Here is a 20,967-nt window from a genome sequence, read left to right as displayed (position 1 = left end):
CTGTGATTACTGCATTCATTAGAATTGCCATGAATATGCTAAGTATGGGGAGAAGTGTCATTTTAATTTTTAATTTAATCACGCATTACAATAAATATATTCATGACAACAGTTAACAAAATGTGTGGTCGTTTTGTTTATGTTAGCAAATTATTCTAGAGTTCGTTTTTTGCGTTTCTTACTCGATAGGCCCTGGAACTTCAGAAAAATAGACACCTGCATTTTTGTGATTTAACTTTCCAATTTTTGGTTAATTAAACATTAGTGGTACCTAAAGATTATGTACCTACTAGGAAATGCTAGTGTACCAAATAGTTTTCTGAGTAAGTAATCATTAGTAAGCGCCAACAAACGATGAAACAAGAAGACGCGGGTAAGTTTCAACTCAGAAGAAAATGTAGGTGTTTACAATCATAATAATAAGCACAAACTATTAACCGTTTAAGAACATTTCTTTGTAGCCACATTTTAATTATAACAAGAAGCAATAACGTATGCATTTAATATTAAGCACATGATGTATATAAAGTTGCGTGATCAATGTTTAAAGCAGTGACTATATGTAGCAGAGATTCTTTAGTTAGTTAGTAATGCAAAAAGATGGAGCATTAGTAGGTAGCTGCTTTTCCTGACGACATTAGCAGTGGCGGCTGGTGCAGGAAGGGCAAACGGGCAATGCCCCACCAAAATGAAAGCACATTTTTAAATCTGAGAATTTCGCGCTATTAATTATCAAAATGCATTTAATTACGAAACCTACGAGTTGCCTATGTTCAGAACACAATCTGACATCATCTCGGCGGGGTATCATACACCTTTGCCCGTCCTGCATGTTGCCAAATTGTGAATATTTTCATTGACCCGTACTTGGCAATCTTCGCGATTATATGCACAAATGCACGATATTGCAACATCTCGGCAGGGCATAGTAATCGCTTCGTCTTAATTATGTACTGCAACTTAAGTACTTAAATGCATATACGATTGCATACACTTTTATCGATTTAGTCATCGATTTTGAAACAAAACGGTCGAGTGAAATTTGCTAACTTCGTCAGTTTTAGTTTTCTGTGCGTTTGCAGTGATTTTAAGAAACTTAAAAAACTGTGTTGTAGAGTTGTCAATAATATCAATATGAATTCGATTGAGAGAATTTTGCGGCTACAATCTGAAAATAAATTAAGCCATGATGAAAAACTATTAATAAAAAACGTTGGACCGCCAAGACCCGATTTGGACATTGCTGTGTCGTCTAAAGTTAAAGACAAACTCGTGCATCGAAAATTTAATAAGACTATGTGGTTATGTGGTTGCAACGCGAAAAACGCCCTTTTCTGTTTTGTATGTACCCTTATGAATAACGGAGATGTTGATAAAGCTTGGACTGAAACGGGAATCACGGATTTAAAACATTTGGGAGAAAAAGTAAAAAAGCATCGCTCGAGTAAAAAACACTTAAATCTCAACGTATCGTTCGCAGTCTTAGGTAAAGTAGACATAAGAAATCAGTTAAATAGTGCTTATAGAGAGAACGTCGAGAAATATAATGATCAGGTAAAACAGAATAGATACATTTTAAGTAAACTGATTGACGGTATAAAATTTTGTGGAGTCTTTGAGTTGGCTTTAAGGGGGCATGATGAAACGCATGATTCTACAAATCCGGGAATTTTCAGAGGTTTAATTAATTTAATGGCAGAGCTTGACACTACATTAAAATCTCATATAGAAAAAACGAACAATCGCGTTTTTATGGGTCTTTCAAAAACCATACAAAACGAACTACTTGATTCAATTTATGCTGTTTGTATTAATTTAATCAAAGATGAAATTTTGGAAGCGGACTATATATCTATTTTAGCTGATGAAACTACAGATGTAGCTTCACAGTCGCAGCTGGTTTTTGTCGTTAGATATGAATTGAAAGGTAAAATATTTGAAAGATTTTTAGGATTCATTAATCCAACAGATCACACAGCTGATTGTATTTCTAGTATTATTTTAAATGAGCTCGAAAAACTTGAAATCAATCAAAATCCAAAAAAACTTATATCTCAGTCTTATGATGGTGCTTCGGTTATGAGTGGAAGACAAAATGGGGTACAAGCAAAAATCAAGGAACATTACCCTAAAGCTCAGTTTATTCACTGCTATGCTCACCAGTTGAATTTAATTATAGAAAAGGCGGCATCAGCACACAGCCAAGTAAGAATTTTTTTTTCAAATTTAGAATCATTTTCCTAGTTTTTTTCAAGATCTCCTAAACGTATAAAAATACTTGATAATATCGTTTCTAAAAGATTACCAAGAAATTGTCCGACTAGATGGAACTTTAAGTCACGAATAGTTAATACTGTACATAGTTTTAAAAATGATTTGATTAACTGCTTTCAAATTATAATGGAAGATAAAAATAGTGATAAATTAACAATTGCCAAGGCAAGTAGTTTACGGAAAACATTAGAAGATTACGATTTTAATTTTTGGTTATACTTCTTTCACAGAATCATGCCTAGTACCGAGATACTTTTCAACCAACTTCAAATTCGCGAAATGGACTTAATTAAACTTCAGAAAAACATTACTTCTTTTAAACTTGCCATACAACATGTAACAGATTCTATCGACTACGATTATTATCGAGAAGAAAACGAAGAGGGTGAATCTTCAAAAAAGCGGTCTCGTTTTAATGATAATAAAATTGCAATTGCTAAAGAAATTTGTGACAATATTAAATTTAGTATAAATGATCGATTTTTAGAAGCAGATTATATTACAGCAGCAAATTTGATTCAGACTAGCTTATTTTCATATTTTCAACTAAATTTTCCATCAAAAGAAGTTGAATTATGTGCTACAAAATATGATTTAAATTTTAATGTGTTAAAAAATGAGTTAAACGTTATTTATAATCATCCCGATTTTTCGACAGCAAATGGTGCCTTAACATTCTTGAAGTTTATGTATGAAAACAATTTATTAGACGTATTTTCAGAAACAAAAAAATTATTGAAAATTATTTGCACATTACCGATGGTGACAAGTGAATGCGAACGATGTTTTTCGACGTTAAAACGTATAAAGACATTTTTACGAAATACAATGTGTCAAGAAAGATTGTGTGCCTTGGCAATGTGTTCAATAGAAAAAAAACTAGTGCAAGAAACCACGAATTTCAATGAACTAGTTATAGAACATTTTGTTCGTAACAAAGAAAGACGTATGGATTTTATATATAGAAACATTAATTAAAAAAATTGAAAATAATTTAAAGTGGGGGATACCTATTGCATCTACTGGACACGCGATTAACAAAATTTTATTTATATTTCTTATGTCAACAAATTTAAAAGGAACTTTGAGTTCGCCCCATCACCGTTGGGGAAGTCTGGAATTAGGTCCACCTCCTCGTGGTTCCAGATGGTAAACAGAAATTATCGATTTTCAATTATCAATTTTCAATCAATAATTTCTGGCTAACGGACCTCTAACTTGACATTTTTCTAAATTTTTAATAAAAAGAAACAATAATTTTTACCTAGCATAAATTTTAAATTTAGCATAATACTGTGTATTAATTTTGCCCCCCCAACAGAAAAAGTCACGAGCCGCCACTGGACATTAGTGATGTGTTTTTTAATCTAGATATTATATTGTCAAGGATATTTGATATTCTTCACACTCTTCACAGGATTTGGTGTGCACTGAAACGATACTTTTAACTGAAATTGTTACCACATTGAGCCGTGGCTGACTCCAAACCCCTGCATGTACACAGCTTGTAATACGCATATCCTGTGAAAATCTAAGATTTTATTACTAATTTTGTGTGTGACTAACTTGTCGCTTTTAAACAAAAATTAAAAAAAAGATAGCGTTGTGAATTTATAAGACGTAATAATAATAATAATAATAATTTATTGTCCAACAGGTTACCCTATAATAATAATAATTATTTTCATGAATAACCAACACAAAAATTATAAAAATAACAAAAACATAATTCCAAGTATAAACTAATTTGAATAAAATATATCAGCTACATATCTATCTGCACATCGACACATTGTGGTAATTAGCGAACGACGAAGGATATTAGTTCGAGCGGTGGAGATATGAAAGATGTTAACATATCTCGATGCTGGCCGAGGGACATTAAGTCTAATCTGTGATAATAAATATGGGCAATCAATTTTGTTGTGAATAAGCTTACACAAGAAGTTAGCCGCATGCAGATCCCTTCGAACTATGAAAGAGGATATCTTGTGCCGTTGGAGAAGACTTTCCATCTCAATACCTCTGGCCGGATAATTACCATCAATTTTGAATGAAAGGAATTTCAAGAATTTCCTGTGGACTTTATCAAGAAGCATGTGCTGAGACATGTATATGGGATACCATATTAGTGAGGCATACTCTAATTTCGAAAGAACATATTCAAAGAAGAGGGATTTAATTACGTCAATGTTGTTGAAAAATTTTGAAGTTCTCATGACAAACCCCAAAGATTTATTTGCAGCATTGCAAATGTTGGTAAGGTGAATATCAAAAGTCAAGCAGCTATCAAAAGTAACTCCAAGATCTTTGATCGATGTTTTTCGTTCTAATAGTGTACCTTCTATTGAATAAGAAAAATCAACGATATTAAGTTTTCGACAATATGAAATGTAGCAACATTTACTAATATTAATAAATAAGTCTATGTTGATGGCACCATTCCACGATTTTCATAAGTTCACGTTATAAAAGCTCAGCATCATAAAGACTTGAGATGAATGTCAACGTTTGTGATTCGCTTGTCATTTTTTTTTTCCAATGATAACTATGTTAACTGTCCAAAATTTAAACACACAAGAATGGGCAAGTTTGTGGAACTACATATGTTAACTGTTCAAAATTAAAACACACAAGAATGGGCAAGTTTGTGGTCAACGAAAAAATGTTGTAATAAACTCGTTTGTTAATGGGCGATTAATAATCTCCACTTTTAAAGGCACTCACTCGCTACGCTCGTTCGTGCTTTAAACAGTGTCGATTATTAATCGCCTTCATTAACAAACTAGTTTATTAAATAACTATAAATTGTCAATAGGTGGTTCAGTCGCGAAAAATTGAAAGAAACTGTCGGCAAACGTATTGGTAACAGTGTGACAATCGTCAAGAAGATGACCATTCTCATCCTTTATTCGACATATTTTAACAGCACTCGTTATTAGTGTTCCTAAAAGAAGTTTGAATTTTTGTAATCAGAAATTAATTCGTTGTAGTTGTTTTGTAACAACGTAAAAATTCTTGGAAACAATATCGTATAATCGATTTTGTATACAAACCAGTTGTCAGCCATGGAAGACCGATCATAAGCTTAATTTCAATCAATGACAGCAATCTCAGTTTTAACCCTTGTCTAGTCGGTGGTGAATTTCTAAAACACTGTAATACGATTGAAAGATGTGAAATAAATTTGTGGTTCGGTTTTTATTAAAATGTGATAAAATTTGCCAATCGGATCTCAATACTAAGTACTAATAGAATTGTCGTCTGATGTTAAAATGAGATCAAGTATTGATGAGGTTCCCTGAATTATTCTATATAAATAAATATACACACACCCCCACCTCTGCTATCAATTCTGTATTTCCTGAGAATGTTCTCTTCATATGGAGAAACTCATGCGTCCAATATATCACCAGGTAGTCATGTATCAATCAACAATACAAATTTTAGCTTAATATTGTTACGAAATAAACCCATACGCCGCCCCGGTACGACGTCTATGGGTTCTCTGGAGGGCTTTCTAGTATGTACGGCGTTGTTGGATGACTCATCGTCGGTGATGGCGGCTGGGCAGCGTTCGCTAAAGAAAAGCCTGGAAGTGGAAGTAAACTTGCGAGAATTAAAATCGGACCACTATTCAAATCTAACTTTGAATGCAAATTATTCGAAATGTATATCTATATCTATATGAATCCTATAGAATATCTGTGGGATGAACTTAAACGAAGAATTAGAGATAGGATCCCGGCTCCTGGGTCACTTCAAGAGCTCAGAATAGCCACTGACGAAGAATGGGCTAAGTTGTCGTCACCTTAATTGAGTCCATGAATAAATGAATGCGGGCGGTTATTAGAGCTAGAGGTGGCAACATCGAATATTAACATCATTTTCGTTTTTTATTTTTTTTTAAATTGTTGATTTAGTTAACATACAAAATTTCGTTATTGAATAATTTTCTTTTTCGCCCAAAAAAGAATATTGTAAACAATTTTATGTTTTTCGTAACTCTGTTTTCAAGACAAACATCTGGTCTTTCTAATGGCTTTTTTATTTTCTTTAAGTGTAATATAGTTCGGTGAAAAATTTGATTCAAAGTCAGATGTGAATAGTGACCCGATTTTGTGGTCCGATTTCAATGCTCACAAGTGTACGATGGGTACTCCAGAAAAACCTCGATCGCGGAATATCTAGAAATGAAATATGGTTTTAAATAGAGGCCACCTTCAGGAACGATTCATTGTGTCAATGACTCAACTTCTCCGTCAATGTTGAGAGAATTTGGGTCTAGTCAAATCCATTCCAGTTGGAATTATTCTGTACATAATCGCTGCATAGTCAACCGTGTAAATAATATTACTGAGAAATAAATTGTTGATCAATGCAACAATATCATTTAAAACTACAACGAGATCATCGTTTTTGGCTAATAAAGATGCAATATTTTCATATATTAATGAAGTGACATAAAATATAGAAAAATGTCCCGTATTTAAAACTTCCGTATCCACTGCAAGATCATGATCATCTTTTACGAATTGGCTATCCTTTTCCATAAAAACAGTACGTTGTTTTTAGACCTTTTTTGTACTTTTTTATATATCCGTGTGACATTGTAGGCATGCCCTTGAAGTCATATATTAATAAGTTTATAGACCAACCCTAAAATGTCGGGCTTCCAGTGGCTTTTTCAATAAATTCCACAGTTTCTGTATATGTCAAAGGATATTAATTCTATAGCGTAGCTTTTACCGGAGCCCATAGTTCGGATAAGTAGGAGACAGGCTTTCACTTGAATCTCAGGTTTTTTTGTTTTTTCCTAAGTTCTTGACATTTTGTCAACTGAATCAGCTGAGAGATCTAAAGGTGTTGAATCGTCTAAATTAACATTAGAGGCAGCTGGCTTTTAGTGACTAAGTAATCGAAGAGGTAGTGTTTAAATCTAATGTCTGTTGTGGTATAAGTGCAGTAGGACAACGTTGGTAAAATGCGTATTGACTTTGTACTTGAAACATACGTCACCAAAATCAAAAAAAAAATTATTATTATTATTATTATTATTTAATTAAATTGCCCAACGGAGAAAATTCCATTTACAGGGCAAGGTTAGAAGTAATGAATATTAACAAACAAGAAAATTGGTGAAAGAATTCAATGTAACTAACACAGCAAGAAGTGTTCACGAATCCTATTGAAGGAATTTAATCTAAAAATATCTACAGCGTGTTCAATATTTTCGTAATTTGTAATCATTCGATAGATAGGAGAGTTTGATAGAATGTTCGTTTTGAACTTTGATATAAAGAAAATATTATGAAGCCTTTTATTAAATGCTGGAACTGCAAAGTTTATATTATTTAGTAGCTCTGGACTATCGATTAGGTAGTGAATTAATTTAAATAAGAAAATTACAGAAAAATACGATCGCCTGCAAGACAGAAATGGGAGGTTTATACGTTTAAGAAGTAAATCTTCTGGGTAACCTCGAGGTGGATAAACACCGTCCATCAAGAATAATGCAGATTTAGCAAAACGACGTTGCACTTTCTCAAGTGATCTTATGTGTATATTATAATTAGGTGACCACACGACACTCGCGTATTCCATCTTTGGACGAACAAAAGTCTTATATAATAAGATGAAAACATTAACATCAGAGAAATGTTTTGCATTTCTTGTAACAAAACCCAAACATTTGAAGGCGGAGGACACAATTGTATTTACGTGTTCACGAAAGTTTAATTCACAGTCAAAGGTCACTCCCAGATCCTTATATATATAGCTTGTGTTGTTATATGCTTCGACCATAGGGGCTAGTAAAGAGATCGATGCATTTGGAGTTCTATATTTCTCGTCGAAAACTTAGAACATGCTTATTTTTCTTGTTCCGAATGCTGGCACTCATGACAGTGGTGTCTAGTACATTACTCAAACCAAAAATTTGTATAAGATTCTTAAGATATACAGTACATGCGGAACAGATAGGGGTTTACATTTGACATAATTATCCTGCGAGCACGAGGTACCAATTTTGTTAACTTTGATGGGTTATCAATATCATTGACCTCTGAACAATCGGATATCGTGAAACAACATCTTCGACAAGAACTTTGTCAAGTAAATACACTCGATTATTTGATGTCCATGATACAAATAAGATTATTCGGTGAGACCATATTATCTGTAGCCTCATGTTGCAGAGCTTCCGGTTTTTTTCATTCGAAGAAACTGTGATATAAAATGTCACTCCCTTGAAGAAAGTCATGTTGAAAAAACTAGGAATGTTTAAAGTATGTCAGATTTCTTTTATATCTAGGTAGTTACCTTCACAATGTTGAAGAACAAATTTCTCCTAGTTCATTTTTTCTGGATTATTATCATTGCACATTAATCTCAAAAAAGCAAACACTTTAAAAAAAGCGGAAGAGCATAGAATTAAAAAAAACCGTAATATAATAGGTAAATGTATACAAAGACAAGATAATAGTTATTTTTGAACAGTTTATTAAAGATAAATGGAATATTCGTAAAGATATAAACGTTAACAATTCTTTTCCGAATAAACAACTAATTTCCTAAGTTTGTTATTACAAATTCACAAATGAAAGTGGTGTAACTAAAACGTCACTACAAAGTATTAAGTGTGTTTAATTTGTTGAGATCAAATGCTACGTAGTCTTGAGTTCTTTCTGATATTTTTCATAATCTTCGTCGCTTAATAGCCAAAGATCCATGGGGATTTTTGTATAAATATTGTTCATAACATCTGTAAAGATGCCTGCCAAACTTTCCCCAATACTGTCTGACAATTCTCCAATAATTTCTACAGCGTTTTGATTCATAAACTGATTCACTGTTTGTCCTAAAAAAAACAGAAACAATTCAAGCTCACTGTAGTAATTTTTAGAACCTGACCTAAAACTTTATTTCCATTAAACAGATTATGCAGCTTCACCTTCATTCCTCCTACAGTGAACGCAACATGCATATTTTCTATTTTCACAACTTCACGACCTTCGACTGAAAGAAATTTCATGTCTGCCTTAACATTGCTTTGTACGTCTGTTAGTCTCAAATCACAAGGACCATGACCTACCAAAGGAAGAACCAAAATTTTACCCTTGAGGTTGTATTGCGACTTGATGTTCAGTAATGGTAAATTTAAACCAAAGTTCCATTTTTTATTTGGAATGTCGAACCTAAAATTTGAAGAAAGTTCTTACTTTTTATTATGATTTAACAGAAAGTTTTTACTCAGTATAAGTTGGTGTTGAGTTTGACGGTCCGGCAACAACTAAGTTAAACAACCCACCAGTAAGTGTAATTGGACCAGCTCCTTTGCTAACAGTAACTTTGTCCAAGGGCAAGGGTTCGAAGGGATCCACATTCATTTCAGGAATACCTAAACAGATTTTTGATGTTAGTTTGGAAGTGTCGTTGTTATAACATTACTTTGTAATCTGTAGTTACCACAGATGACAATAAATTTCATTTATGTCAACATAAATATTAAGCTATGGAATAATACATATCCGTATAGGTAATGGAAAATATCCATGTACTTGTTTATTTGATCATCAACCACTTTATGACAAGACAACACATTAATTATTTATTTTTTATCTGTTAGATTATTGTGAGCAATAGCAACCCGCATTATGAATTATTATTATTGTATGTAACTGATGACTGCATATCAAGTTGTATTTGTTTGATTCTTAGAAGAAAAAATAATTAAACACATAGTTGTGTTCATGTTCAAAAAGACTTAAATTACCTTTCGCTAATTCTGGAAACATTTTCGCAAATAAGTCATTCAGACATTTGTTTAGTTCTGGATCCGATCTTCGGCATGCGATTAACCATGGAGCTGAAAAAAGATGTGATTTAGTTAAAAAAATACATATAATGTACATAATTTATAGTTACATAGCACTAACATTTGTAAAGACAATATTTTTTCCTTGAGTAACCTTTAAACAAAAATAAGTGCTTTTCGAAGTAATTTTCTTGTTAAAATTATGTTGTCTTATTTTGGTGACTGATAATTCAAAGTTTACAAAGCGACAAAAAAGATTGCATAATATCACAGAATGTTTGTTACATAACTCATTTTTCAACAACTCCGAGTCGTATACCTATAGATACAAAAATTAAATATTTAGTCACCATTAAAAGTATTAGAAGCGTTAACACTTTGTATGAATTGTTCGGTTGTTTTCAAATAATTAACAGTCTACAAATAGAAATGTCGGAATATGTCAAATTATATTGAGTAGTCCACTGAGGTTAAGTTTTTTGCTATTTTTCTTTGTAGACGGCAAACCCCATAAAAATATATTGTTTCCTAAGTAACAAAAAAAGTTTAAAACAGTCGTGCTCTATCACAGCAAAATGTAAAGTAAACTGATCCTTGAAAACACAGTCAGTACTCTGATCAAAAGTAATTATTTTTCAAATCTTTTGAAATTTGTTAAAGTAAGGAAAAATTTTTTGCAAAATTTTAGTTTCACTTATGGTAGTCTTGTAGGACAGATTATAGTTAATTAGTCTGAAAGTTCAGTTTCCAATAATTATATTTGATTAATATGATTATTGTTTACTTTCAGCTGTACTAGTTACAGTTCATTAAAGTGTTTTTCCACAAGTTGTTACTTACGGATAAAAAAAGAGTTATATCGATTATTAAATAAGCATTTTGCAAAAAAGCAGTAAATTTGCTTATATACACTATTTATGATAAGCTGGTGAATGCCCAAATAAAAAAATTTATTATAATTTCTTTATTACAATTATAGAAAAGTCAGTCTCATCAAATTCTGTTTAATATGCAGTGTTTTTTTTTTTGTAAAAAGGTTAGAGTAATTTGACAACAGATTATAAAAGTGAGTATTAAATTCCTATATTTTTTAAACGCCTAAAGAAAACAATTGAAGAACGGTTTTCGGTGTGAGAAAAAAATTTGTCGATTGTCACATTAAAACCAAATGTGTTTCGTGTTTAATTTTGTCTATAGAATTTCATTAAAAAATTGGAATTTTCATGAACATACTGTAAAATACAATAAGCGAGGAGAAAACTGTAGAGTTTGTTAAGAATAATGCATTTAAAATTTTTTTATTTAAGAGTCAATATTTGAATTAGAAAGTAGGAAGAAATTATACTGTACTCTTTTCCTTAAGTACTTCTAACAGCAACCGAACAAACAACAACAATATAAACTTAAACATATAAAGAAGTTATTATCATTAAAATATTCAGTTACATCATATCGTTCATATGTAAAAAGCAGAAGTAGGATGGGATTTTTTATGTAAAAGAATGTGATGCCCGAAGCTAGTTAAATTTTTTTGTCAGTTCCGCTTTAATCGGAAATAACGTCACATATACGGTTAGGCAAACTGTCTTGGATTATGTAATAAATTAATCTTTAAAAATTGTTGTAGGTAGCTGTTTTTTTTTTTGATACGATTTATATTTAAATCTGCTGTTCTGTGGGCGTGAAGAATAATTCTGTGTTTGGCTTTTGAAAGTGCTTGCATTTACGACCTGCTAAAATTTTCTTTTATACTTGATTTAAAGGTACTTCAGAGACCCTGGTTATGTAAATTTCTTTCACTTGATGCTGAGTTCAAGTTAGTAAACATTTAAGGCATGACTATATAGTTTCACAAAATACGTTCGATCTGTAAATTCAACAGTCAAAATCAAAAAAACTTTTTTATATCGTTATACAGGGAATAACTAATGTAGCGACTATATTATATTATTTGATCATAATTAACGACTGTTTTATGACAAAAATAGTTTCTTGATGCTATAGTGAACAAACTTTCATGAAATTGATCCTTAACGCGTTGTAAGTTATAATTAATATATAAAACTTAAAAAAAGTTTGTAATATTTTTATTGACATATTACACCAATCAAAAAATGAAGCTCTGTCAAAAATAAAAAAAAATGATCACAAATGACAAACTGAAATACATTTTTATATTCTTTGGTTATAACAGCCTTTATTATTAATTACTACATTAATCACAACGTGTCTGAATAAAAAGGAAAAATTAATGCCTAAATTTTATTGTTCCTAAAATTTTTTATGAAATTTTGGAAACATGTATTAAGAATAATGTACACGTGAAAAGCAATGTTTATTTTTTCGAAACTACAGCGTCCTTATGCACAAAATTAATAAATACATAAAACATTACTCATGCGTATTTATTCTCTGCTTGTTTTATACAGAAGTTAAATCGACTTTTATTTTTTTTTTATATTTTTAATCATTGCTCTTAGTACTACAACTAGTTTAACCCTGAGGAATTGTGAGTCAGTTCTGGTTAATGCTTCATTTCTGTACTTCAGACTTTTGCACTTCACTTAAAGCTCAATGGTAAAACATGTTCACATTCGACCTGAACAAATTCATATGATCTTTCATCCGCATAAAGTTCAAGGTATGACGTTCTATTAAATTAATTGACGAACAAGAAATACTACCTTAAATGCAAGCTCAATTCAGTATTTCAGATTAAAAGACTTTTAATATTTCTAGTCCCATATTTGTTTGAAAGAACCTCAACTACAGTTAAAATCTATTAAAAATATAAAATTAGCTGAAAGTAACAAACACTTAAAACTTTAGTGACTTAAAATTTACCAACTTACATATCTAAACCTACTTACGTCGTGTTTTAAGAAGAGGTGCATCCTTTACTTGATAACCGTATGTTTTAGAATTAAAGTAACACAAAATCAACGCAAATATGTAGCAACGATACATTTTTAAAACTAATTAATTCGGAAACCCTGTTGCTGATCACAAAAACCCATAAACGAATGAGCTGGTAATTTCGGACTTAGTAACGCAAATTTACTTCACCCCATCCTATCCTAAAATAGAATTCTTGTAGAACAAGCCAATATGATACTTTTTACCTTTATCTTTAAGGTAGATATTGCGTCACTCGTCAGGTGAAAGTAGAGACAAGACATTTCTCTTGGAAGGAATGCGCCATATTACGTATTACGTACATTATTAGTAAGAAATTATTAATTTACAATTGTAGTGTAATTATTGGAAAAGCTCGTGTGGGTACCATTTATTTTGTAGTTGTTTAAACACAGTTTAAAAATTTTTATGGTGCGTAAGTTTTTTAACTATTATCGTAATAAATAGATATCATTGACTATAGCTTCACTGTAACCTAATTGTAGTATATTACCGAGAAAATGATTTTCTGCAAATTCAGCCTTGTAGGTGTCGTTTATATGTATGTTTCCTGAGTTTGCGTTTTACTTTCTCCCATTATCAGAAGAAGTTGGTGTATTATTGCATAACTACGAATAAAATATATTACGACAAGGCTGCATCAGGCAAATACAAAAGATTAAAATATTTGTTACCCTGTTTAAGAAATCTGTGATTACACTTTCTTCATAACTCATAAAAAGAAAACCTTGCACATTACAACTTTATATAATAAATACAAAGATAAATATAGAAATAAATATAGAAATCTATTTTTAACAACTATTTGGGCAATAATAAATTTAAGGGATATTTATGATAAATCTTATTGGAAAATTTCTTGAATATATTAGCTATTGTGTCTTCTAGCACAGGTTTGATTTCGTTAGCAACATTCTTCCAGTTGTCGTTCAAGAACAGATTCATTGCTTCACCTGTAACGTAAAAAAATAAATAATGAGTTCAATATTTTAAGCTTAAAATTATTTAAATGGCTAAAATGTGTACATAAACATAATAAATGTATAATATAAAATCAATATTGCATCATAATTTATTCAAAAGAAACAATGAATAAAAAGTTTTTCAAACAACATACATAATTATATGGAAATCTTACCCAGTTCTTTGTCTCCATTAAAAAGATCATCAAGCTGTATTGTGGCGTGTCCAATGTTAAAATCTATATAAAAATCTTTGACGTTGAAATAGGTTTCGTTTTCCTTTCTAATTTTTTGTCCTTGCATGATAACCGTTGCGTCTATGTTAGCTGAAATTACAGATAAGGATAGGTAGTGAATTATGTATATTTATCAACGCTGTGTTTAACATCAATTGTGTTAGTGTATTTGTAGGAAAGAACTGATAAAGTAGTTTATTTAATAGTACACTAAAAACCCTGTCAAAGTCAACTGATAAACATAGCATTACTATAAAAAAAATCCTGGCATGCTAAACAAGTTCTTTGAAAAAATAAACAAGAATAAATTGCGGTGCAGAATATTCCATTATAAATTTTAAAGAGTATCGACATCAAATGTTTATTTACAGGAATATAATGACATCGATGTCACCTTAATTTGTTATTGAAACAATCAAAACAGGTTGTTGAAATGGCAGAGAATATATATTTTTTATTTAATCAATATCTTCAACCAAAACTGTTTGTTCCTTAATATTCAAAAAACTGATTTTGTTATGTTTACTACACTGGGTAAATACTACTGATGGGCAAAAATCAAAGAGAATTAAATTTCTAGTTAAGCAACTTAGAGTGGAGTGAAATGATAATATTGTTATAAGAGATGATATATTAAATAGATGGAGGTGAATTTTTCTCATAGTTAATTGCCAATTGGAGTACTACTAAAGATATGAATCAAATAAATTTATGAGTTTGAAAATTATCTGGAAAAAACTAAATATGTCACTTTCGAAAATTAATTTTTCAAGCAATCAGTTTCACATTAAATTTGGTAAAGATGCTGCGTGTTAAACAGTAGGTATGTATAATAATAACTACACTTTCTCGTCTGTTTATTTTTGGGGCAATAATAATTATGAACATTATGTTTGCTGAAAACCCAGTTTTTTACATTTTTAAACAATTTACTGTTTATTATAATAGATCCTTATTATGAACAGCTTTTTATTTGAAATAAAACTGTGTAATGTTGCTTATTAAAATGCCATATGCCAGAATTTTTTACATCGTCGTTTTTTGAAAAATATATGTAGTAGTAGTTCTTTGTAGGGTGCAGATTTAAAAAAAAGAAATTAAATACATATGTATTTGCTCGATATCCCAGTGTTTTCATTAATAAAATGTGGGACATAACCTAAATTAGATAGTGTAGAAAATACAAATAAGTCTGTTGTTGTCTTATTTCATATTTGTCAGTTTTTCGTTTTTATTATCATTGGCAGTCATTAATTCGAATGATTCAGTTTTATTCACACGTACTCTTTTTGGTTTGTTAAAATTAAGTGGTCTAGTGAATAAGTGAATGTAACGAATTAAAAGTAGTCGCTGCATGATTTTCATTCCGTTTATTTTCGTTTAGAAATTCAAATCTTTAGAAAATTTTCCAAACTGAAGCAAGTTCGGCACTTAAACAGGGGTAAGATAAAATCACAAAAAGCATAAGTCAATAGATTTGACTGGGTGTATTTCAATTTATTTAGTTTATATATTAATTAAATGGCGTGTTTTTGTCAATTTTTTGTTCTTTTATCTTCATCATTTCAAAGCCCAGTAATTAATAATCCATATATCAACATTTCTAATCTTCTAATTTTAGCCAGAATAATAACTACGCATAATGAAAATACATATCTACACTTATGTCTTATGTACATATATTAAAACTTCATAAAATGTGGAATTGTACGAAAACTAATTAACATTGTTTTTTTAGTTTTCCTAAAGTTGACTTTTCTGAAGAGTGATATTTGCAGATGATTTAGTGTGTCAGTAAAAGAAATCTGAAAAAACTAAAAACTAAAATTTTTCAGTGACACTATGACAAAATTTTCGTAATGACATTTTGCTCTATTTTCAAACGCATTATTATTCCATTCCTTGATTCATAGTAGAAATTCAAAAATATCATGAATTCAAGTTTGCACTTTTATTATATCACTGTTAATTTTGAGTACTTGAAAATTAGTTGCGAAAATGTCAAGATATTCGTTTAGTAATACTGAGAAAACGAAGATGATTTTAATTTATGGAGAATGTCAAAATATTCCCTAGTGGCGGCAAATTTGTACGCCCAAAGATATCCCGAACGATGACATGCAACAGCTCAAATTTTCAAAAGACTTGAAATGAAATTACGAATCGGGGAACTGTTTTAGACAACGAAATCTGAATTTTAGAGACTGATTTAGAAAATCCTGACAATCTTCTGTTTGTCGAATGCTAAAGGCTAACAAATTCCACCCGTATCACACGCAGTTAGTTCATCAACTACGAGAGATTGACTTTCCACGAAGATTCGCAATCTATAATTTTGTTCAGGAACAGCTCTAAATCATCCCAATTTTTTCAGGATTATTTTAGTTAGTGATAAGGCCAAATTTTCCATCAATTATAATGTAAAGGAACATAATTTACATTATTCCGCGCAAGAAAATCCACGATGTATTCGTGAAACTCATTTTCAGAGAATTATTTCCATTAACTTTTGTTTTAATTGGAACGCGTGACAGTGACACTGTTTGGACGTTTTTAAAACCACAAACTTCGTGGAGTTGTGATATTTTTGAAATTCTAGTGTGAATCAAGGAATAAATGAATAAAGTATTTTGGATTGCCGCTAACCACAAATCATATTCGTCATTTAGGCCGAATCACACTATACAAATTTTGCGAAATTACCAAGGTTGGCTCTACTATTTAAAAATATTGGTAGGCATACAATTGGAGTTCCCAAAAGTTTTAACTCTTTCAAAAACTCTATATTATAAAAGTTAGCATATAGTGCCAAATATACTACTAATCTGGCGAATAGTTACCGATTTACCGAACCGATTTTAGAAGATGTATGTTATATGGAGTAGAACTCTAAGTAAAATTTGTTTAATCATTCTCATCAACAATTTGATGACATCCCCTCAAAAAGTCGTATATTAATCATTATTTAAATTTTATAAAATAATACATATACTTCAAACTTATGGTTTATGAATCTGCCTTGAGTTTTTCCTTAGGTGTCCAAAGTTTTGTAAAAAAAAATCAAATTGTATAATAACAATAACCTTTCATAAGCAACGCTGAATACGTAGGGTCTCGGTGGCTTATCTTTTTTACAATGTCACAGGTATTTCTTTCTTACTTTATAGAAAGTATCATAAAAAGTAGAACACCGCAAAATCTAATTTCGTAATTTTTCAAAAAACCGGGATTTGTTACTGTAGTTCAGGGCATTAAGTTATACTTAAATGTGGTTTGCAAAACAGCGGTACAATAGTGAAATGTCGATCAAAAAAATAATTCTACACTGCAGCACTGACTGCAGTCTGAATAACCGGATGCGTTAAAATTAGAAGTATATAATATATATAATATAAGTGGATAAAAACAATAACAAGTTGATCCAAAAAACTGCTAATAACGACAACCAATTTATTTTAAATAATGAAAATAATAATGATATCATAAACAACCAAAAGCCAAAGCAGGATCCTAATTTAAGAAACAAAGAAAAGAAAATAGGAATGTAGAAATTCTGTAAACTTTGGAACAAATCTAACAACAACGCCAGGCATGTTGTTCCCAAGAAATTTTATATTTGTATCGACCTTCAACAACATCACGGACTTTTGTCCATAGGTTGAAGTTAAAATTTAATTAAATATAAGATTAAATACTAAAATGTATCCCATCTATACTCCCTGACAAGTATTTATCTTTCGATATTACTGTTAACCAAAAAAGAAAGTCAAGAAGTAATGAAACTCGAAAATTGGCTGAGTGGGTTATTGATCAGCCGTTTTTTAATTCCCGAGCGTTAAGCTAAGGAAGTATGTAGTAGGTAATCGAGTCCACTGGCGACTTGCCAGTTCTATGTTTTCTCGAGATTTCATGACCTGTAGAGTGCGAAAAAGTGATCTACCGTTTTCGTCCGTGTGTCTGCATCGATTTTTATAGACACGTAATCTTTGAAACTACTGGACCAATTGTTGTCAAATTTTGGGTAATCATCCCTACCAACAATTTAATAACGTCATCTCAATAAATTCGATTTTAAAATAAATTAAATGTTATATCGCAAATACTAATCGTTCAAATTTTTGCAAAACATTTTCAAGCTATGATAGCTAACATTGTACTACCAACACGGTGTATAAACATTCGTCAGTTTGTGAAGGCCGAGCTGTGGTTTTTGCATTGGTAATGCACTCTAACCAGTTTCCCTTTCTGCTATGACTAGTATTTTCTATGTTAATGACGTTATTACAATTTTTTTAATGGTCAAATTAAGAACGAGTCATCCCACTTTCTGGAAAACGTGAGAATATGCACATCTTTATTTAATAATGATAATTATAAGAATTACAATATTCAGAACATTTTTTTAGATTGTGGCTTAATTAACAATTTTAGTCCTCTGTTTTAAGAAGACAAACTCATTCAAATAAACTAATTTCTACTTGACATTCTTTCGATGTATAAACATAAACACTTGAAGTTAAGTTTGTTATTAGTCGTGAGAGGACATTTTATCTGCTATAAATATATTTTACATTGTCCGTACTCGGGAGCGCAAATTACAAAAATTGTACACTCCCACTGCGCAGGGGCTGCGGGGTATTATGTTTAGAGGAAGCGAGATTTGTCAGCTTATACTTCAAGGGCAAGGGAAGTTCTGTCGAAATAACCTTCGACCAATTGTTTCAAACAAAGCAAACTTAGAAAGCCGTCAAAATATAAGCATCTTATACTAATCTTCATAGCATCAAAAATAAAATCGAGATTTCAACTGATTTTCTTCTAGAGCACATTGCCATTGTAAATTTTGACCAATATTATTTTTATTATCTTTCGGTTTTCCAAGATCCACACAGAATTCGTACAATTAGAGGCACGTTTGTCTGTGATGGGTTCACTATAAATGTGGTGATTCGCCATGGTAGTACATACCTTAGGACCTATACTGTTTATATTATTTTTAAACACTGTAAATCAGTCAATTAATTAATTATAAACTCGTGACATATGTTCATTTTAAACAATAAGTTACTGATACTGAATAGAGGTTGCCTTTTTTCGATTGGCGAGTATTATTACAAAAATTCAATTAATTACAAAAGATGCATGTGTGATTTTCCATGTGGTGTTTGTCCTTATCATTACCCTAATTACATATATGAGTTTTTGTTGAATATTTTAACTGACCTATATGTGCCGATGTGACCAGTGAAAAAACATTATTATTGTTATTAAATAAATTTACAAATTACATATATGTTCTCGTATCTTTTTTTTAAGAAGTTAGTCTCCATTTAACTTTAACTCTGTATTTAACATAAGAGAGTTAATCTTCCAATAAAAAAAGAAAATCTTACTATAGTTGCCTCTGCTAGTTCCAGTCCCCGATATGGGCATCATCAGAATTCGTCCTTCCATGGTATATCGGCTAGTTAGTTCCAAGCGCGGTAACCACAACTTAATCTTTATTCGGTTTCTTTCTAAATCAATTCTATAACAAATATTTCGCTCTTTAAAATATTTTAATTGTCATAATTGAGGAAATGAAAATTTTGTTTGAATAATTATTGAAAGAATGTAGATTAGATCTTCCAAACCAAAATAAAGATATCACCTACTTAACATATCTTAGAGCAAACTGCGAAGGTCCGTAGACTTTGATGTTTCGATATGTTGATCTAATAGCCACGGCACCTGAACCTTGATCAATGACCACTTCTGATATACACAATGGTTCGCAGCTGGGAATATTGAATTCTGGTATACCTTTAGCCAACAGTGGCCTTAAATGTTCAACGGAATTTTTAATGCACTCGTTGAGATGTGGATCTGATTGCCGACATACTTTTATAAATGAGGCTGAACAAATAACACGCATTGTTAGAGAAATTAACACGAACATGGTATATATACACTACTTACGTAACTTTGGTTTTGCTGAAATAAAACTGAAAGTAGTAGTAAGAAAAATTAATACAAACAAATGTTTTCTATGACACATTGTGGTAAACCGACACGAAGAGTAAGAATTATACCAACACTGATCAAGTGATCACTTACTAACAATAATAAAAACTAAGAATTTGAAGTAAGCAGTTTTGCTCGTATGCATTATGTTGCAATTTTAAGGTATACAATAGTGTTGCAGTGAAATATTTTTTAAAACTACTTATTAATTCCATTTCTGTTGTTGTAAAGTCTCGAAAAATTTTGTTTTTTAGTTCCATTTATTTAAATTGCATATCTACAATAAAATATGTGTGTGTTTTGTTATAAATACTAATGACTAAGCATTACCAAGAAATGAAAAAAGTACACCTTTGGATTATTATTGAGTAAATATGTCCATGATCTCTATCCTATCACTAACAGTGTCCGTAATAAACAAAGTAATGAAATATTAAGTCCAATCTAATTTCCTCTTTTAATTTTTGAAGGTTGTAATGCCAATGTGTAACACGTCAAAAAATTACGTTTTTTCACCTTAACATTGCATAACACGATGGTTTCAAAAAAAGTGTCAACTGTACAGTAAACATAACTACGTGTCCTGATTTTTAACATGTCATTGGTATATTTATTCAAATCAGTCCCAACATAACTTATTTTTTTTTCAAATTAACAAAACATGTATAAAGTTTGAACACAAAATATCTTAAACTTCATTGTGCCTTGAAATTAATAAAAACATATGTATTTAAGGGAAAAAAATGGTGAACTGATTTAG

General features: G+C 30.9%; 1 protein-coding gene across 1 annotated transcript; it reads right to left on the bottom strand.

The window, feature by feature from the left end:
- Positions 1 to 8,758: 8,758 nt before the first annotated feature.
- On the bottom strand, positions 8,759 to 20,241 carry LOC135145426 (uncharacterized). Its single transcript, XM_064077525.1, has 11 exons — positions 20,163 to 20,241; positions 19,859 to 20,099; positions 19,598 to 19,731; positions 14,145 to 14,294; positions 13,809 to 13,959; positions 13,681 to 13,747; positions 12,961 to 13,069; positions 10,049 to 10,141; positions 9,526 to 9,673; positions 9,187 to 9,470; positions 8,759 to 9,133 (listed from the first exon to the last, which is right to left on the bottom strand). Exons 1-11 carry the CDS (start codon positions 20,239 to 20,241, stop codon positions 8,940 to 8,942), a joined length of 1,650 nt encoding a protein of 549 aa, XP_063933595.1. The 3' UTR covers positions 8,759 to 8,939.
- Positions 20,242 to 20,967: the final 726 nt, after the last annotated feature.

Source organism: Zophobas morio, unplaced genomic scaffold (assembly GCF_036711695.1).
Source record: "Zophobas morio isolate AGI-343-1 ecotype UQ-CSIRO unplaced genomic scaffold, CSIRO_AGI_Zmor_V1 ptg000005l, whole genome shotgun sequence".
Taxonomy (NCBI): Eukaryota; Metazoa; Arthropoda; class Insecta; order Coleoptera; family Tenebrionidae; genus Zophobas; species Zophobas morio.
Note: the sequence above shows the minus strand (reverse complement) of the source record. Positions and strands in the feature narration are given on the sequence as shown.